Source organism: Diadema antillarum, unplaced genomic scaffold, assembly GCF_040938485.1.
Source record: "Diadema antillarum isolate AM-2024a unplaced genomic scaffold, OU_Dant_1.0 scf00000115, whole genome shotgun sequence".
NCBI classification, from domain to species: domain Eukaryota; kingdom Metazoa; phylum Echinodermata; class Echinoidea; order Diadematoida; family Diadematidae; genus Diadema; species Diadema antillarum.
The window spans coordinates 1,765,506-1,787,101 of NW_027271004.1; the positions used below are offsets into that span (position 1 = coordinate 1,765,506).

General features: G+C 40.3%; 1 protein-coding gene across 1 annotated transcript in view; it reads right to left on the reverse strand.

Moving 5' to 3' along the window:
- Window positions 1–41: 41 nt before the first annotated feature.
- The window catches only part of LOC139719829 (uncharacterized), a 32,001-nt gene continuing 10,446 nt past the window's right edge, over window positions 42–21,596 (reverse strand). Inside the window, exons 2-6 of the mRNA XM_071631215.1 lie at window positions 10,803–12,032; window positions 9,250–9,471; window positions 7,574–8,354; window positions 158–898; window positions 42–114 (exon numbers count right to left, since the gene is read on the reverse strand). Coding sequence (XP_071487316.1) covers window positions 42–114; window positions 158–898; window positions 7,574–8,157 — 1,398 coding nt within the window. The 5' untranslated portion in view covers window positions 8,158–8,354; window positions 9,250–9,471; window positions 10,803–12,032. The remainder of the gene's footprint in view (window positions 115–157; window positions 899–7,573; window positions 8,355–9,249; window positions 9,472–10,802; window positions 12,033–21,596) is intronic.

The window sequence follows — 21,596 nt, forward strand, 5'->3', positions numbered from 1 at the left end:
TCTGACGCTCAGAGAAAGATTCCCTTCCAGCAGTTCAAGAACTACAGTGTCGCCGAACGAACTTCCCAGGAGCAGATGACCGTCAGGGATAGTCGTAGCAAAGGAGAATGTAAACTGGAACGGAGTATTTGAAGATGAGAATCCATAGCGTAGATACTTGTCTTCTGTCCCTCGGAAACTAGACGCTGTGTTCATGTCACACAGGTTTCCCGTAAATCCCGCCGTGCATAAGCAGGTGAACTCTTGACTGCTCTGAGCCTCATCATAATACGGATCGCAGGTGGCACCGTTCTGGCACTGGGTGTTACCGATGCAGGCAGTCAGTGCCACGTCACACTGGCTGCTACCCCAGCCCTCCGTGCAGTGGCACCGAAAGGCATTGACCAGGTCCTCGCACGTGCCGCCATTCCTGCATGGGTCGGAGGCGCACTCGTTGATGTTGTTTTCGCAAGTCGTGCCGTCGTAGCCGGCGGTGCAATTGCAGGTGTAGCCGTTGACACCGTCGACGCACTCGCCGTTCTGGCAGGGCATGGAGGCGCACTCGTTGATGTTGATCTCACAGTTCACACCACTGTAGCCTGCCATGCAGACGCACACAAATCCACTGGCATTTGAATACTGGAACACATCTGGGAGGTACTGCTGATACGGGCTATCATAGAGCGTCTGGTTGGAAAGTTCAAGGCATGTCCCTCCATTGTCGCAGGGACTCGAGGCACATTCAGGAATATCGATCTCACAGTCCACACCCTCATAGCCATCGAAACAGGAGCAGTTGTAATACTTGATGCCGTCGACACAAGCGGCATTATTTTGGCAGGGGGAGGACGCACAGTCATCAATGTTGTCGTCACAGAAGAGCCCCTCAAATCCTGTATCTGTGCAGTCACAGGTGAAACTACAGAGAAAAGACAAAAACAAATCATTTCATTGGAATCACAGTCACAGCTACATACCTCTCATATGTTTCACAAGAAAAAACAGCTACAGCTAACAAACATGCCACAATTATATCTATTACCTTTCCACTTTGTGAATTATCAAGGGTGGCAATTTCATATAAAACAGCTTATTACAACAAAACATGAAGAAATGGATAGTTGCATAAACACTGATCAATTCAGTGCTTATTCATGTCGATGTAGGGCAATTTGTCAATCAGTTGCAATAAAAACATGTCTACGAAAGAATTTCATGAATTTTGATAAGGGGATAGTTTATCCTTCTCCCATTTGAACTTGCCTTCTCAGACTATTGATTAAATGCCCTTGTATGAATCTAACCAAATTTCTAATATCATCATAGAAAGCTTCGATTGCAATAGAAAGCTAAAAGTAAGTTCTCAAATATTACAACCCAACAAGAAGCAAAATTATTAGTACGGCATTCAGAATCATATGTATACACGTAAGAATATCTCCCAGAGGAGTTGTCAGCTTCAGAAGACAACATGGCCGCTAATCAGTACAAGGGAACTTGGAGAATGGCATAATCATAAAATATACACTATACCTGGGTATATCTAAACATCAGTGCTATCAAAAGGCGATACCTTTGAAATCACACTTGAACATAAAAGCAAATCAACTCTGACAGATATGTGCAAATTTGCAGGAGCAGCAAGACTTTACAAAACAACAAAAACCATGTCCACTACGGGGCCATCCAAAAGGAAAAGAATGGTGCAACCACTTGAAAAGCAAAACAGCACTAACACTGCGGGAAGGGGGAGGCTGAAGCAACAGTGCAGATGAAAGGGAATGCAAGAAAAAGAGAGCGACCACATCACACAGAAACTTCCATAAACTTAAATTAGAAACTCACATACAAACATGTGTAGACATCTTTGATGGTTTCTGTGGCTGTAGAACTTTGGGTGGTAGAAGGCTTAAGGGTGCACCACGTATAACGGTGCACCACATACAGCATGAATACGTGGTGCACCGTTATTAAAGCCTTCTACTACCGTCCGAACGTATGTACAGTAGCTTGCACAAGTACAGCGTAGAATATCCTTTACTCAACAGTATAAGATCCTGATCATGACATCAAAGGGTGCATACAGGACTGATATGGGGATGGGGGGGGGGGGGATAAAAGGGGAAATAGAGAAGTCCTTACCTATTAAAACTACTAGAAGCAACCCAGTTTGTCTGGACACTAATTGAACATACAGCGGACTTGTTCAAATTTCACACTCACACAAAACAGGCAGAAGCCATAAAAACAGGAAGATTCCATAAAACCAGGAATGAACTTCCATGTGAGAAAATGTATTGCCTTTGACTCTGACATCACTGTTATACCTTGAAGCAGCTTTCCACTTTTCTTGAGAATACCACAACAGAGCATTCTGATCTCTGATCACCACTTCATGGCTTGAGAGGACAACACTGCTTGGAAAACCCTTCATAACTGTACAGAATAAGCTGATATTTTTGCACACAAGATACAGTAGACTCCCGTTATATAACGAAGTCTTCAGGACCGGCAGTTTTCTTTCGTGACATCGAGATTTCGTTATATCCAAAAAATAAACAGTAAAAATACATAGAGCGGATAATTTTGCCACCTGAATTTTCACTTCATTGTAACAGGAATTTTGTTATAACCATGTTCATTTTAACGGAGTGCACTGTATTTCAAATGAGCAGGTCACGGACATTTCAGAACTTTCTCATGCATTCTTTCATTATGACGAAACTTTCTCTTTCCTGCCTATTCAAACACTTCATTTACCAAAGTTATCATGCATACTGGGAAAGGATTCCCCCCCCCCCCATTCTACTACAACCTTTGTGGCTTTTTGTTCACCCTAATGGTATGATCCCTTCCCAGACTGGCATACATTTTACATGCAGATTTAGACAGGGAACGCACAGTGCTCCTTTCCTCTCCTTTTCCCACTGGTATACTGTATTTGCAATGCATGGGAATCTCCACACTGTTACAGCCGAATGGATTTGTCTATTTAAACAGTATACATAGAGACTGGCCAAGTTGGGGGGGGGGGGGGGGGAGGGGTAGGGAGGGGGGCTCAGCTGAATGAAAATGAGGCATCTTGGCAGGCTGGAGTTGACCCCCGCCCTACGAGAGTCTGCAAGCCCTTAAACTTTGTAGAGAAGTAACCAGGTTCCCCACAGGCATGGTGTAAACTGTACATGGGCACTCAAGAGGTTAACTTGAGATTCAAGAGCTTTTTTTCATCCTTAATACCACAACTGGCAATACTTGTCGATATGCAGAATTCAATACAACCTGCACTACAAGCTGCCACAAGACTGTTTACCACAATCCAGGAAACAGCGCAAACTTTTGGGCTACCAGGAACCTGTGCACTTGCATACTAACTCTCGTGCTACACTGCAGCCATCTTTTTTTTTTTCGTTCTTTCTTTCTTCTTCTTCTTTGTTTACTTGTGCAATGTACAAACACAGAAAGGAAGAGATTATTGCATTCTCATCAAATATTCCCTGTAGGGGACATTTTGTATACCAGGGTGTACCGCTGGCACAGTCTGCAGTGTTCTGTGTTCACACAGTACTTCAGAAAAGAACAGTGAGAGGGGCAGTGCATGATGGGAAAAAGGTGACAGCAGAGGGGGTACATGTATCATGGGATATAGCCAGTAGCAGCGGGGGCAATCCTGATGGTATTTCAAAGAGAACTCTTTCCATCCTCAGCACAACGTGTCGACCAGCTATCTTCCTGTGTTAAAAGAAGACACCAATACCATCCCCTTTCTTTTTCTCCCACCGCAACCTGTCAAAGTCTGTCTCACCCTTTTCTCCTGAATCATGCAAAAGTATCTCCTTTTACCACCTACCACGCAATACCACTTTTTGTGACTCACTTTTAACCATGAACTACTTTCTTTTGTCTGTTTATTTCTTCACCATGCTGCCCTCTCACTATTCTATTCAGAAGCACTGCACACACAAACAACAGACCACAAACTTAAAGAAAACTTTAGAATTTATGGAAGTAGCAGAAGAGAGTGGCTTAAGAGGGCAAAACTTATGGAAACAAAGGAAGAATATACACATAGGAAAAACAACAACAACAACGCAGTCACTTACCCAGAACGAGATCTGCAGCGCAACATTTATACAGAGGAGGCGAGAAGAATGACAGATGCACAAAATAAAATGATTGGGCAATTGAAGGGGAGGAAACTCGGGAAAAGGAGGAAATGGGAAAAAAGGGGAGGCAGAGGTACATATAGAGAAAAGACTGGAATTTGGACTATGATGGAGGAACAGAAACTTTTTTTTTTTAACCATCTGCTTGATCTTGTGTTTGAAAAACCTGGAAATTGCAATATTAGTCAGATCGGGGCTAGAGCACACTGTTTCTGTTCCGTCATTTGCAATTCTTTCAACTCTACAAATGAGTGTGCTTTAATATGAGAAAGCAGCAGAAACAAACCACATTGCAAGAGGCTTTTTTTTTCTTTCTCTCACTGTATGAATATTAACGTACATTATCAATTCTCTCTCTTAATTACCGGTAAAGATCACCGCTACAGGCAATTTGCAGGATAGAATTCAAATATTACTGTGTGGTATTTTCGTTCAGTGACAATCCACCAATGTGATGGTGCCATTTCATCCAAATTTTGAAAAAAGGATCAAGCAAAAGATTTTCATTTATACCTATGTAAATCCTCCATGAACACTTAATGAAATGGATAGATTTCACACGATGCATCATTCATTTGAAATGAAAGCAGTCAGCCTGAAATCATAAAGAGCATTGCACCAAATAGAAAAGAGCACAAATGGCTTCTGCAAATCCCCTTTTGTAAATGAACTGCAAACTCATGTCAAACATAGTATTGTCTATGAATCAAAATGACAGCAATGATGTGAAGAATAGCACATGTGAGAGCAGACAGCTCTCGACAGATAATCGAGAGAGGCATTGCTTTAAAGGGGATGGCTAGTAACCGATCAGTGGGAAACAGCGGGAATGCTGAGGGATGATTGCTCCAATCCTTGTGGGATTCGTTAAAGAGTGCATTATATATCTACTGTGGTGTAAAAATGATTTGCTTCAGAACGGTCTCATATTCAAGTAATTTGCAGATTAATGCCCCGTCACTGACCAGGCACGCTAACCTGGAAACATTAAACTGCACATTACTTGAATATGAGACCATTCTGAAGCAAATGATTTTCACACAACAATAGATATATAATGCACTCTTTAATGAATCCCACAAGGATTGGAACAATCATCCTCTAGCATTCCCAATGATTCCCACTGATCAGTTACTAGCCATCCCCTTTAAAGACAGCTAGTGCTGAGGTTCAAATCACAAACATCTTGAAAATAAATTTGGCACTGCTGAGAAAGAAACCTCTTATTGTTTGGGGAAGGGGTTGTGTGCATGTGTGTTTTTATACATGTGTAATAAGAACAGATAATGCATCAAACTAAAGAGGCCGCCATCCAACTCAAGCTTCAGCTTAAGACAACGGTCTCCTGCATTTTGTATTTATTAACTCGACTGAATAATCAACGATTTTCCAATTGTTTTTTGTATGATCATAATCTACATATACAATATTTCATAACTGGTACGTTATGACTGTATTTCTATTCATCTTGTGTGGGATATAATATGAATAGTATTGGAAAATTGTTTGTTATGTTGTATAACTTTGTGAAAAAAGCAGAAATAAATTAAATTAAATCAAATCAATCTGAAGAATGCACAATGAACAACTCCATTAGAGTCTCAGAAACTTAAAGGACAATTCCACCTTCATATACATTAGGATTGAGAGAATGCAGCAATATTAGTAGAACACATCAGCGAAAGTTTGAGGAAAAGCGGACAATCCATTCAAAAGTTATTAATATTTTAAGTGCCTGCGCAGTCACTGCTAGATGAGAAGACTACTACAGTGTATGATGTCACATGCGCACAACTATATAAGGAAAATAAAAAGAGAATTTCACAAAACTTTACTTTTTGAATAAAGTGCACATTTCTTCGACTTGCTACTAACATATGTTAAAGGTAATATTATTCCCCCTGCCTTCTGAAAGAGAGAAGTCAGGGGTTCTTTTGGTATGCGAGAAAAATGGAAATACTCGTATGTTGAATTTTCTTTATTCTTTCTTTATATCGTTGTACTCATGTGACATCACAAGCTTACTTAGTCTTTTCATCCAGCCGTGACTGAGCACAAACTTCAAAAATTTGTAACTTTTGAACAGGTTGTCCGATTTTCCTCAAACTCTCACTGATGTGTTCTACTAATATTGCTGCATTCACTCAACCCACATGTCTGTGAAGGTGAACTTGTCCTTTAAAGCGCTCGCCCATATTAAAGGCCTCGATATAACAGACAAAAAGAGCCTGCAGTACTCCATCACCAATAAAAGTTCATACAAACAGTGACGAATGACAAAAATCACTGCAATTATCATTTTTAATCATTGCACATTTCTACGTAAGCTTAACTGTGTGACTGTGCGTACATCTGTATGAGTGGTTGACATTTCTTCGAGTATCACTGTCTAACTGCACAGTACACACTAAAAATCAAAACTCATGACAGATAGAGACAGCCAACAACGTTCTGGTTTTCTTTGTCTCACTGAGATTCCAACTTACAATTAAAGGTCCTGCTTACCATTGAGAGCAGTGATTTACAAAATGTTCAAGTTATCACACTTGATGCATATGTGTAGGTCAGTTGTATTACAAAACATTCTACCAAATAAAAAATTGCAATAAAGCCTACAATGTAAGGAGACATTACTATTTTTCTCAATAAACCATATGTAACTGTGGATGGTTTATTCTAGAAACAATTAAATTACAACTGTTGCTCATATTTTGGATATATTTAACATTGACTATACTGATTAACATTTTTACATTGGTTGTTTCTATCCCTAACCCACCTCTTAGAACTGTTTTGAAGCACTAAAGGTGGGTTTTGTTTCATCTGCAAATGGTAAATTATGCCTTTAAATATTTTCACATAATGCCAGCCTTACATTTGCAAAAAGATCACCCAATCAAGGAAATACATTGTAAATGTCCCTGATACAAGTAATGTTCCAGGCAGAGACATGAGACACACATGGAGATTGTTTGAGGTTGTTTGCTTCTTTAATACTCCCAATTTATTCATTTATTTATTCTATTTTTTTTGGGAGGGAGGGAACTGAGAGGAGCTAAAGGTGACAAAATTTCTAATGTCTAATGATCAAGTTTGGTCTCCAAATGATATCCAATGGCTAATGTGATTGCCTATGAAAGGAGTGGCATGAAAGCTATGAGAATGGGGTGGAGTTGAGGGTGGCTAAAGATGGCACAAAAAAAAAAATCAGGATGTGTATGATATTTGAAAAGGCATTGTGTTGGTTGGCAAAGTAGGTATGGCAAATGTGAAGTCATGCCACTAGGTTCTTACTATTTCAATTGACAGGCTTTTGAAAGTGGGAAAATATCCACACATGTCTACGGAAGCATAAACAGAAACACTCACTGCAGTCACTGGAAAAAAAAAATTCCAGCGGAACTTTGGGTCTAGAAGAAGAGCATCCTTACCCATCAACTTCATCGATGCATTCGCCCCCATTGCTGCAGGGGTTGGAGGCGCACTCGTTGATGTTCTGCTCGCAGTTTGTGCCGTTGAAGCCTGCCGCACACTGACACTCGTAGGAATTTGTCAGGTCCTTGCAGGTGGCGTTGTTGACGCAGGGGGAGGACTCGCACTCATCGATGTCCGTCCCACAGGTGGCGTCGGTGTAGCCGGGGGCGCAGTCGCACCTGTGGCCCTGTGCGAGATCTACGCACGTCGCTCCGTTCTCGCATGTTTTGAACTGGGCGGAGCAAGTGTCCAAGTCAATTTCACATGTTTCACCCTCAAACTCATTGGGACAAAAGCACTCAAATCCGTTCACGCCATCACGGCAGATACCGCCATTCTGACAAGGATTAGGGTCGCACTCATCAATGTTAATTTCACAGAGGTCCCCCTCGAACCCAGCTGCACAGGTACAGTTGATAACCCCCTGCTCCGAGGTGCAAGTGGCGCCGTTCTGGCACGGTGTTGCGTAGGAGCACAGGTTCTCGGTGCAGTCAACGCCGTAGTTACCCGCCGTGCAGTTGCAGTAGTAGCCGCCAAGCATGTCGGTGCAGACGCCCGAGTTCTGGCAGGGGCTGTTGGAGCATTCGTCATCGGGCTGCTCACACCGCAAGCCAGTGTACCCCGTAGAGGTGCAATCACAGCTGTAGTTATTCACAGCATCCTGGCATGTACCACCATTTAAACATGGATTTACCTCGCAGTCATCAATGTTGGTATCACACGTAGATCCATTATAACCTGAGGGGGCAAGCAGCAGCAAAACATATTGTTTTTTAAATTCTTTTGCTTTTATATCACTGTTTAAATGGCTTTGCTCTGCAACATAACACTGATCTGGTCAACCAATACATTCCCCCCAGATTTCTACAAGTGTACATGTATTTCTCAGGGGGTAGTTTGAGTGTTAGTAGTCTTTGGGAAAGCAGAAGGGGATACAGTTGGCACCTGTGCCACTGAAATCTAAACAATACTCAGTTTTCAACAGCCCCGTTTCTACTCAGCATTAGTTGAACAAAAATCTCTTTTATCAGTTTGAATGGCCAGCAGAAAGAAAGTTAGTGGTGGACTCTGATATACAAATTGTAGCAAATGCATTACTACTGAGATTGTCTGAAGTCAACATTGGAAAATGCATGGTACTGTACATGTATAATGCTACCACCATTATATGAAGTGAAAGCTACTCAGTTACTCTAAACACTCATCTCCACAAGCACTCTCCAAAAACCACTTGAATTATGCTTGTGATGGAGACGACTATGACGGAGAAATAAAACATGTGCCTTGTCAATTTCACAGAAAAACATTCACAATTAGACTTGAGAAGATCATCAATCTGCTCGACATCAATGACTTTAAAATCACTTTTTGTTCTTAAATCCTTCAGACGACACACACACACACACACACACTCATTTAAGTTCTGCAATTTCTGTTCTCAAATATCTTCAGGCATAATTAGCATTTAAAAGTTGTGCATTCCATATACGAAATACATGAATGAAGAGAAAGGTGAATAAAGATCCCCTTCTTCATTCTTCCATTCCCCACCCCAACACTAATCCACCACCCTTCAAGAGCAATCCACCACCATCGAAAAAAGGGTAAGTGGTCTTGTATCCTCTGTGAGTACCTGCTGCGCAGAAGCACAGGAACCCCGAGCCTGCACCAGAACTGGTCTGACAGGTGCCCCCGTTAGCACAAGGGTCGTTGTCGCAAGCAGTGGAGGCCTCGTCACACAGCGAGCCGCCGAAGCCCGGCTCACACAAGCAGAGGATTCCGTTGGAGATCCCGTCCTCTGCGCATGTCCCATTTACGCAGTTCAGCTGGAATTCAGAATCGTTGCATAGTGGACCTATAGTCGTATATGAAAAAGGACAACAAAAATGCAAGGATCTCGAACATGCAGACTCACAATGATCAGTTCCTGTGCCCATCATTCTAATCCTCACAGTACCACTGCCTAATTGAGATGGCCTGTTTGAGCAAAAAATGGGTGTTTGACAAAAACAGGTAAACACCCATGTCAAACTCAAGTTAACCTTCTGCAGAATCTCAGTACAACATCAAATGAATTCTTGATTCTGATCCCATGTACCCATGTGACAACACATTCACATTACATCTTCCCTGACCCTGGAAAGTACCACACTATCTGTCATAAAACTATTAAAAAAGATTCCTCGTTAATTTTTTGCCCCTTTGGCTAACTTGGACAGCTGTCAATGGCACTGATCCACCCCCTTATTCTCATCATTCTAACAAGTGACAGAACACCTACTGACAAGAAATTTCAGAATGGCTGGCAGCGTCATACTGTCAACACCATATGTTATACAACACCTAATTAGAATGTAGCTATCTGATTGGTCGATTGCCCATCACATGACATTTGGTTAAAAGTTCCATTGCATGCTGTGGCTGTCAGCCGTCCAATTTTGTTCGAGCAAAAATGGATAGCACATGGCTGACATCACCTATTTCCATTGACTCCCGTGCTAAACACACGATTGACTCAAAGTTTTTGTTCCATTGCACGGCTCTGATGTCAGAGTTAACAAACATTTGCCGCACTCACTCAACAATTACAAGCGCATACTTTTGTCACTCATGTTTGTAAACAACTTCAACCGATCGGCTTCCGCCCATACATATGACGTACACGATGACTGTGACTGCGGCTACTCCTTCGTCTTTCACGGAAAATGGTTGTCATTTCTGTGCTATATTCAAGAATCTGTGTGGACCACATCATTGACGTTCGAGGTGTTGTATGAAACAAATAGTGTATGGTCTTTACTCGTACAATGGAACAAGATTTCGTAGTCAGTGAAAGATGAGGCACACTATTCAACTCAGCTTCCCTCATTGAACAGAGCGCCTCTATCTTTCACCTCTTGCAAAATCTTGTACCAGCGCAGTCGTGACCATTCACTATTTGTATACTATTCATTCAAACATCCATGGATCTCATCGTCAGCAAGCATGCAGAAATCAGAGCCATCAATACATGAAATAAAAGCATAAAACAAATTTTGCATGTACATGTATGAATGAATCAATTAATTCACAAATAGATTAAACATGCAAAACTTGGGAATAGAGTCAATACAACCTCACAATCTGTATCTAGACTCGCAATTCAAGAGAGACAAAAAGAACCGCTTTTGCACTAGCATCACGTACCCAGGTCGTTTTCACAAAGTGTCCCATTGAACCTCGACGGACACTGGCAAACAAAGTCACTCCCCTCCGTCCTACACACCCCGTTGTTCTGACAAGGCTGGCTGCGACATGGGTCCTGTGTACCTGTAGGAGAAGAAAAGGGTCATGCTTACGCATTAATTCCCAATTTTCCAACATAAACGGATCCTCTGGCCCATTAGCATAAGTGGTAAGCAAAAGTCAAAGCCCTGCAAAAACACTTTGCATACTTTTTTTTCCTTTTTGCATGTTGTCTCTAAGTACAGTGCATGTAAGATACGTGTATTTGCATTATTACAATGTACTACAACTGTGCTGGAACAAATATACATCAGATACTATTTTACATTCTCTAAAATCATTTTAAAACACACCAAGATCAACTCTAGATTGACACTAAGAGCCAACTACCCATATCATATTTTGCAAATTTCATCTTTTATATATATTACAGAACTACAGCAAGATACGGTAAGCTTTTTTCATGAGATTTTAAAACACTGTATGGCACAAAAAACCCTTAACACCTCCTAAATTTAATTGTCACTTCTTATATTTGCTCACAGTACTTATCCCTTGTGTCTTATTTCCTTCTAGGAGAAGGGTGGGGGATTAAAGGGGTCACTGATCTAATCAAAGGGATGCATGCTCGGGTAGATTTAATGAGGTACTTGCCACAGTCATACTGGTTTTCCAGAGCACACTCTCCCCACATGACATCTGCCCAATTTGTGGCTCCTGCAAGGCCGAGTCCAGATACTTCCTCCAGACATCCGGTGAATCCCGACCCTACCACCAGGTCTGTCCCGGAGAGATCCAGGCCCAACAGGGACGAGTCCCGAATCACCGTGCCGACCCGTGCCGTCTCGTCCCGCACCACCAGCACCAGCGCCTCCCCATTGAAAAAGAACTCCGCCATCGTCCATCCGTTGTCGTTGAAGCCCGCTCCGACCGTGACCGCTTGCTCCCCGCTACCGTCGTTCCACCTGATCGTCATGGCGCCATCTTCACTGCCGATGCTAACCGCAATCGACTGCGAATTTTTCGTCTGCGAGAAGATCTCGCCACCTGTGCAAGTCCTAAATTGGAACACCATCTCTCCACGTGGTCTGAAATATGCAGTCGTTGTTATCTGTCCTGATCCTCCCAAATACACAAGATTTTCCGGAGCCGGTGTCTGACACACGACCAGATGTACATGTAAAAGTCCGGCTGTGGCAGAAATGATCAAAGATAGTTGATAGTGAGTTACAAGTACTTAAAAAAAAAAATGACAAATCACTTTGAATAACACAAGCATATTTTTGAGTAATGACTCTACAGCATTAAGACTTTTGCATGAATTTTTATAAAAATTAGTATAATTGTAATAATGGTAAATAATAATGATAGTAAAGTCAAAGTTTGTGTTTGAATTGTTACCAGGAGGTGCACTGCATGGTTATCACAAATTTCAGGTACCCTTTGCATGAAATATTGAGTGGTAACCCAAAAGAAAAGGACTGCACACATATTTATAAATGGCCTACTGCTGAATTGAATATCTTCCCTTGCCCCTTTTACCACAAAACCTTACCTATGCATACCAATGGTGGCTACCAACTGGCAGAGTTTCTAAGTCGGACATGTACAGTACACAACTAGGTTTACGTGCCAACGCGTTGTTTAATACATGTACAACGAAATGTACTTGTACTTCAAGTTGTTACAAATTCCTTCTAGAAAGATTATCAATGAACACATTTTAATTAAACAATGTTGAATTGATCTTGATGTTTTTTGTTTAGTTTTTTGTTGCGTATAATTTCTTTTTTTTCGCATGGAATATCTGCATCACTAAAAAAAAAGAATGTGTACTGGTAAAAATGTATGTATGTGCAGCTACAAGCTACTAGCTAGTCTACTAGCTCATTACTCAATCCAAGGGACAATGCATATTTCCAGCTGCATGATTTGTTCCTATTTCATCATTGTATCATCCCTCTGCCTCTAGGGGAAATTCCCCTCACCCCCCCCCCCCCAAACTTCCCCTTGCAGTATCACACATCGTACGATGAATAATTAACCCACATTCAATGCCATGATTGTTTGGATATTGGGCGTGACAGCGAAAAAGGCCACTTCATGAATCACCTGCAGCCGGACCAGAGACCACGTAAACAGACCGGCATGGCCACTTCATTAAATCACCCCGAAGATGGATGACGTAGTATTTAAGCTAACAGCTGGCACTCTACTGTAGTTGTCATTTCATCATATTTTTACTGTAGGAGATCAATCTTTAGATTAGAAGGGAACAAACAACGCAATACACACTAAACAAAGAAATACTCATGTTCTTCCAATTCTTCTCTTCTCTTCTTTCTCTTCTCATCTCTTTTCTTTTCATATCTCTTCCTCTTCATCTGTCTAATACCTTTGTAATTGAATCCATCTTTCTCTTATCTTTCTCTCTCTCAATCTCATCAGTGATCACCTTCTTTCTGTCTCTTTCCCTTCTCTCTTTCTCCCTCTCTCTCTCTCCCTCTGCCCACCACCCCCCCCCCCCTTTTCTCTCACCATCACACAATCATCATGCAAGAATGCATCTTCCAAATCTGCTGATCGTGAGATACCGGTATGAGGTTTCCATTATGATGGATGACAAGTCTGCAGTGTTGATCATCCTCATCTAAAAAGTTCAGCATTACACAGAGGCTCCTGACTTCAGCTGATATTAGCAGAACCAATATATGACGAGCTCAATTCCAAAAGGAGCTACAATTATATAAATCCATAATTCATCGAAAACAAGATATCTTCATGAAAAGGTTCTTAATTGACTTGAGAATATCATAACCTGTAGAGCTAATTGTCATTTTTTTGAGGAAAAGTGCAAAAAAATGGGTATTAAACAAATTCATGTTAAATTCCAAATGGCCCTTTATCCATAAAAATGTTAATTTGAAATATTTCTTTAAAAAAAATGCAATATCAGGATTTCTTATAATACCAATTCAATGATGTATGATAACATTTCTTCACTGTGTAAAAAGGTCTTGAGGAGTAGAAAAACTGAATGTGGTGAAATGAAAAAAAAAATTGATTTAGTAATACTCAAAAACACCAAAAGTGGATTTCACACCTTTTGGAAAGAAGCTCTTCATAAATGTGCAGTTGAGATTCAATATACTCATCTAGGGGATGAGTTACAGTCTGTACTGAAGCATTTGAATAACACACTGCACATGTGCTGCACATTTCACATGCAAGCATGAAAAAAAAAGAAGACAAAACTAATGTCCAGTGCAGTACAATGTATCCCTGACTGTTCCTTCCACAGAATAAACTGCAGTCATGAAAAAAATCAGCACCCTTTTAAAGGACAAGTTCACCTTCAGACACATGTGGATTAAGTGAATGCAGCAATATTATTAGAACTCATTAGTGAAAGTTTGGGGAAAATCTGACAATTTGTACAAAAGTTATGAATCTTTAAATTATCTGTGCAGTCGCTGTGGATGAGAAGACTACTACAGTGTATGATGTCACATGCGTACAACGATATAAGGAAAAAATAAAGAGAATTTCAAAGAATTCAATTTTTTGAAAAAAACGCACATTTCATCAACCTGTCACTGCTGTATGTTATGGGTAATATTTATATTCCCCCTGCCTTCTGAAAGAGGCAAGTTAAGGGTTCTTTTATTATGTGAGAAAAGTGAAAAAAAAAATCTTTGTTTTCTTTATATCATTGTACACATGTGACATCACAAGTGTAGTCTTCTCATCTAGCAGTGACTGAGGAGAAACTTCAAAAATTCATAACTTTGGAATGTGCTGTCCAATTTTCCTCAAACTCTTACTGATGTGTTCTACACTAGCATTGCTGCATTCACTCAATCCACATGTCTATAGTGGACTTGTCCTTTAATCTCATTTGTTCTCTTTTCTAGTGATGAATTTACTGCTTTGTCTGGCTCCAATGTTTACAGTGGCTAGTGCCTCCCCACCCCCCCCCCCCCCCACCCCCAATGGAGAAACTGAGAGATTACACACCTTTAGCCCAGGGTTGGCAAACTTATTCACACGAAAGTCAATTGCAAATGTTTACATGAGGCAGTCTAATTTTACCTCCCTGTTCTTCTTTTTTTTAAATCAAATGTCACGATTGCTTTTTCGTCTGCTTTTTTTTTCTGTGTCTGTGTGTGTGTGTGTATGTGTGTGTGTATGTGTGTATGTGTGTGTATGTGTGCATTTTGCTTTTTTGAGTGCATTTGTACCATCCTCTGTAACATTTTTTTTTTTCTTTTTCCCAAGGTTTTACTGGTGTATGACTTCGGGTATTGATGTTCACACATATGTTGTACTGTATCAATACACAAAATCCAGATTGTAAGTCTGTACAATTGTATTTTTACGTAAGAATTACAAACTTTGTCGTGTAAGCAGTCTGAGAATATTGTGAAAATGAGAATGCCTTGTTTTTCTGATCAATAAATTCCAGAAATATAACCACAAAAAAAAACCTGCACATTTTACAGTACCAGGCAAAGATCTGACTCTCTGTAAACAATGAAGAAGCCATACAAAGACAATCTTTCAACTGCGAGATATACAGTGTGTACAACTGACAGAACAGTTTGAGTACTCAATTCGCTCCAATGAGGTCTAAGAAAGAGACTACCATCTGGTGACTGCTAGAAGGATCATCTACACACCCACTTGCTAAAAGCTCAGATACCACCATTTAGATATTTATGGTTTTAAGTGAGCGGCATCTACATACATGTACATGATGCAGAACAAGACTTTGAAACCAATCGTGTTCACATACAGCAAGTTTGGAAAGCGCTCACTAACAAATATGAGTGCCCAATCTCCAATGTCAAAGAGTGTAATGGCAATGCGCGTCAGCTACATGTAGCATACGTTTGTGACCTAGTGTTGAGGGTACACAATACAAGGTACATTTACATTGTAGGCCTAAACAAAATATACTCAAAGAAATACCTGATGCACACCTCACATGGAGGGAGTCCACTAAAAGACCTTCTGACCAAACTCATAAACAATTCCTGAAATGCATTTTACAATGTACATGGTATAGTGTATGTACAGTAGTCTAACAAGGATATAGCACAGACAAATGTAATCCAGTTGTCCTCATGTTTTTCATTGATACTTGGTACTCCTTCGTCCAACCATGTACATGTATACAGTTGTACATCCACATTCCCTCTAAATCAACACAACCAATGAGGTTCCAGAGAATCGAGTCACAACTGTCTCAATATTTCCTTTGAACCCTGTTCAATGCCACCACTTGAAAATATTTGAAACATGTGTGGATTGTATCAAACCGGATTTGCTGGGCAGAAAGGAAGACAATAGGCCTATACATTGTAAAGCCAGTTCATACACCATACAAACTAATTCTACTTTGTGCATGAGCAGAAAAAGGTCATTCGTATCAAACACATGATGGTTTTTAAATTCACTAAGATAAACATCTGTCATATAATGATCATTTATGCAATGTTTGTAAATGGTACATTTGCCAATAAATCCACCTGACAGGAAGCATGGATGTGGCAGTATGAATAAAAATATGTCTTAATGCATTCAATACAAAACAATTAAACCCTCGAGGGTTGTTTGAAGGACTGTTTTGGTCACCTGGTCTCGCTATGCAGAATATTTTAATTGTTTATCACAAATTCCATAAATTGTTACGCCGGGCAAGCTTACCAGTACGCATTATGTTGCTTTGAAAACAAGTGAAGTGCCTAACCAACTGAGAAGAAAGAAAGGTCATTTGTACCAACGTACCCATGAGCTAATTACAAACTAGCTTTTAATGACTTGTGTCTCACTGCATATTCACCAGCCACTTTCTAAGGAAGGCACAATATGTCATAAATGATAATAACTTTTCGCCATCCCTGCTTATAAATGACAGGTGATACAACATGTAAATGTAAAGACAACAGGGATGCATGAATAGAAATTCGGCAGAAATATGATGAAATGAAAACGAAAATTTCTTGACTGGGCACGCCCGGGCACTAAATCTGATATAAAGGATTATACAATGTACAGTTTGAAGACTGTTCCATACCCTGCTTAATTTGTGTAGGAATTATGTGGAAAAGTGATAAAACTAGAGGGTACAATCTATACACTTTTATGATACAATTCTGATTTTATACTTCCCCACATATTTCTGGATGGGATTTGACTTCTGTTTTATGTGCACTTTATAGAGATATAAAAGTGAGACCAGTTGGTACAAGTCACATTGTACAAGTATACCCTGTGGATCTCCATTTATGGTCAAACCATTTTTTTTTTTTTACACACTGCGGTGAAGTGCCGTGCATGAAGTATAGTAATCTTGGCTGCTCCTTGACGCAGGTTAAAATGTCACATTTCATCAAACAATCCCACATTCCAACTAGATTACTCGTCATCTGCCGAAGAATAGGCGAGACAGTCCAGAAAGTCGGGTCAACCAACTGCAGAACTGCAATGTCGAGTGGGCTCCTTCTTCAACACACTGGGCATAGTACATCTGTATACAAATTTATGTACAGGCCTGTACATCTGTATCGTAGTGTTTGTTCTGTGCATGCATAATGGCATTGCATTAAATTTGCAATGACATAAAATTGCAATGAAAGGCCGGTAAAAGTCCACATGGTGATACAGATAATGAATAAGATGTGTACAATGTACATACACAACACAACACTCAACAGGATTCAAGTTAACCCATGGAGGATGGGCTGCTATTGTTTCATATGCATTTCCGATAGACACTTGCCCGAGTATACTGGGGACTAGTCTTCAATGGGTTGAAGATAAAAATGGAGGAAGAAGAGAGAAAAACTTTTCTTGCTTGTTCTGTTTCATATGCATAAAACTTTGACAGAATAGCAAAATCATAATTTCCATGGTGCAAATGGACAGTACAAGGGGACATGAGTATGTTAAATATCATTATCCGGTAAATATTTCAACTTGTCCATACATTGTATATGCAAACTGTAATATCAATTGAATAGTAGCGAAATAAAAGCAATAGGAAACAAGACACCGTACAGTTGCATAAACTACTGTAAAACGAGGAATTTTCGCGTGCATTTTAATTTCGCGAATTTCGCGAGCGCCAAGATTCGCGAAATTAAAATGCACGCGAAAGTTCTTGTCTACACTATATGCATTGAATGCCAGTGGCATTTCGCGAAAATTTCATGCCGCAAAAAAGGCCGTCGGCTCCAATTCGCGAAAAATTCATGCCGCGAATATATCATGTTTTACAGTACTACTGCAAGTTACAAATGTAATTTTGCAGTTTGAACGTGGAAGTTAAATCACGACATACACGTGTATTATAAAGTGCAACAACTTTGCTAGCGCTACATACACAATGTATGTGTCCAGTAACAACCAACCAATGTGGCTATTGCATATTCCCCAACTTGTTAAGATACTGCATTTAAAGAATGCAGTATAAAACAAGGATCAGTGTGCCTTAAGTGCTACAAATTCTAATACCACACCTTTGAGGGTGCATTGACAGGAAAAAAAAACAACTATAAATTAAATCACATTTCAAGAGAATGAAAAGTGGCATTCTAGCAATCATGTGTGTAACCACAACATATTTGAAATGAATATATGAATGATACCCAGCAAAGTGATTAAAAATTGGTGGCTGTCACATACACCGTAAGTATATTAATCAATACTGCAATGTAAGTACAATGTATTAACCCGTTGAGGACGAGTCCCGAGTATACTCGGGCAGGTGTCTATGGGAAATGCGTGTTGAAGCAAAATCAGTCCGTCCTCAACGGGTTAAACATGGGCTAGATGCAAAACCGGTGCCTTGGCTATGATAGTGGTACATGTAGGCGTAACTCCTCATCATCAAAATTAGATCACTTTCACCTTTTATATAAAAATGGCCAATGAATGCCCTATTCATACCATTTTTCAGCTTCCCCCCCCCTCTACTGTAACTTCCCTTCACAGTGCCTCAGAAGAATACAATACGTAGGCCTACATTGCATATTATGATGAATGAAATTAGTAATTATAATACAGTCTATCACGCACTCTACAAACTGTATGTCATATAAACTTACGAAATGGTATTATTTCAGACATAATGAAACTGCTGTCATGTACAATACTGGAGATTTTACATCACATCCACATATTAACTCTCTGTCAAAACCTTTCGCAAGTTTTTTTTTTGTGTGTGTACAAAGTCAATGGCACTGTGACATAACGGTTATGAAGGATTTGACCTCAGTACGCATGACTGACGCATTCCATCAGATTAATCAAGCAAGATCAATACCGTGACTCCATGGAGCTGCCTCCAGTTCAATCATGGGAGGTGGTCCAACTCAAAACCAGTGCCAGAGTGTTTTTACACTTGTGTTTCTTAACCCCGGACTTTCTCTGACCCAGGACTATCGTTAGTCCCGTACCAATTTTTTCAGCTTTTTACACTGGCCAATTAGTCCCGTACTATCTCTTGTCCGGGGCTAAGGAGAAAACTGACCTTTTTACACTCGTATTTCTTAGCCCCGGACTTTCCAAACCACATGAATATTCACGATTACGCTGTGCACTGCACACGTACACGCACGCACCGGCAGCACTTGATTACCTCGTTTCTGATTGGTCAGTGGGGGTCGGACTTCGTCTCCATCGCTTAGCCCCGGATTATTTTTTCGTTCTGTTTACACTCACTTGCTTGGCACCGCAATTGCGGTGCTAACCCTGCTATTTTGCAGGGCCAGATAGTACCGGACTATCGGTGGGGCTAGCCCACTTTGGCAAAAACGAGTGTAAACAGAAAGTGTGCTAAGGATAGTCCCGTACCAATGGTGGGGCTAAGGCCCCCCCCCCCCCCCTTAGCCAAAAATTTACAAGTGAAAAAGCCCTTATGGATGGAGTGTGTGTGTGTGTGTGCGGGGGGGGGGGGGGGGGGGGGGGGGTGGAGGAAGGGGGAGTGGGGTCATAAGGGGGTCAGCCCACACCCCCTTTTCCAAAATGACAGCTTGACCTCAGACCCTGTCCAGGCTGATAAACAAGATCCTGAACCTAACACTGAACTTGTCTCAGCCACAGGTGATACACAGCTAGACAACTATAAACTTTCCAACCTCTCACTTTTTTTCAACCACAGCTTCACTGGGGAAAAATACCAAGGACCTTCAAACAAAGCTCCTTGAAAATACCTCTCCTTGAAGTCAGCAGGGAGAGTGGTAGAAAGGAATGCATTTAGATCTCTCCAATTTTTGAGGTCACAGACAATGAGAAAAAAATATATATAATGATACTAGGGGTGAATTTGAATTGTCCTTCCATGCATCACATCTGTACCCCAGACACAGAATACCTTAAAATAGATACAGTGTGTGTGTCAGACGTGGTTAGACTCAGATTTGTGTTCAACTACAAGTATCATACAAAATATCTGCCTCTGTATTTTGTTTTCATGCCCTCATCTTTAAAAGTGGCCCAAACTGACCTAGCAGAGACAAAACCACAAACAATACTACATACAGTGTACATTGTGTAGCTTAACCTTTCTCTTTCAGAATGCACAGTTTTTCCATTTGTACATGCTGAGAAAAGGACTGTCACACTGGTACATCTTCAGTTCGTCATGTTTTTTGTTTTTGTTTTGTTTTGTTTTTTGTTTTTTTTACTTACAATGTGTAATATTACTAAACAATGCCGAAACACCATACACAGCAAATATGGATTTCATACTTAAAGGGGAAGGCTAGTAACTGATCAGTGGGAATCAGTGGAAATGCTGGGAGATGATTGTTCCAATCCTTATGGGATTCATTCAAGAGTTCATTATATATGTATTGTTGTGTGAAAATGATTTGCTTCAGAATGGTCTCATATTCAAGTAATGTGCAGTTTAATGCTTCCAGGTTAGCGTCCCTGGTCAGTGACGGAGCATTAATCTGCACATTACTTGAATATGAGACCGTTCTGAAGCAAATCATTTTCACACAACAATAGATATACAATGAACTCTTGAATGAATCCCATAAGGATTGGAACAATCATCTCCCAGCATTTCCACTGATTCCCACTAATCAGTTACTAGCCTTCCCCTTTAAGGTGTTCATGTGGTGTGTACATCATAATTCTTTCAACTCCTTGAGCCATTTCAAGACTTTTTAGATGCAGGTAAGCACAACACTACTGAAACAACCAAAAAATAAAAAAGCAAAGAAATAAAAAATAAACACAGCCAGGCACAAAATTTAAAATGTACAAAAACAAACAGTGTTTTCAATAATGCAAGTGATGTGATCTACTGTATTGGTAACTGACAGGTGTGAGACAAGTTTCATTGAAGTTAATATACAAGTAGATCAATGAGGATCATCACAAAAAAAGGCATATAAATTTGTGTAGAAATCTTCATTTTATAGGATTACAAACAGACTAGATAATTTTTTTAACTTTCTTTGATTTGTTTGAAGAAATCAAGTTTGATGATGGAAAACTACAATTCCAATGATTCAGGTGAACATCGGAACCTTGTTATACAGCGTAAACTTCCAGATCTGTCACTACATGTACAACTGTATATAACTGAACTTTAACTGTTCTGAATTTATCATGTGTTAAAGTTCATTTGACTATACAAGTTGTAATGTACACAGTGGAGTGCCTTTAATGTTAGAACAGCACCACATCCAACTGCCAAACTCTGCCCTAAACTTGCACTTTACAAAACCCGCCATC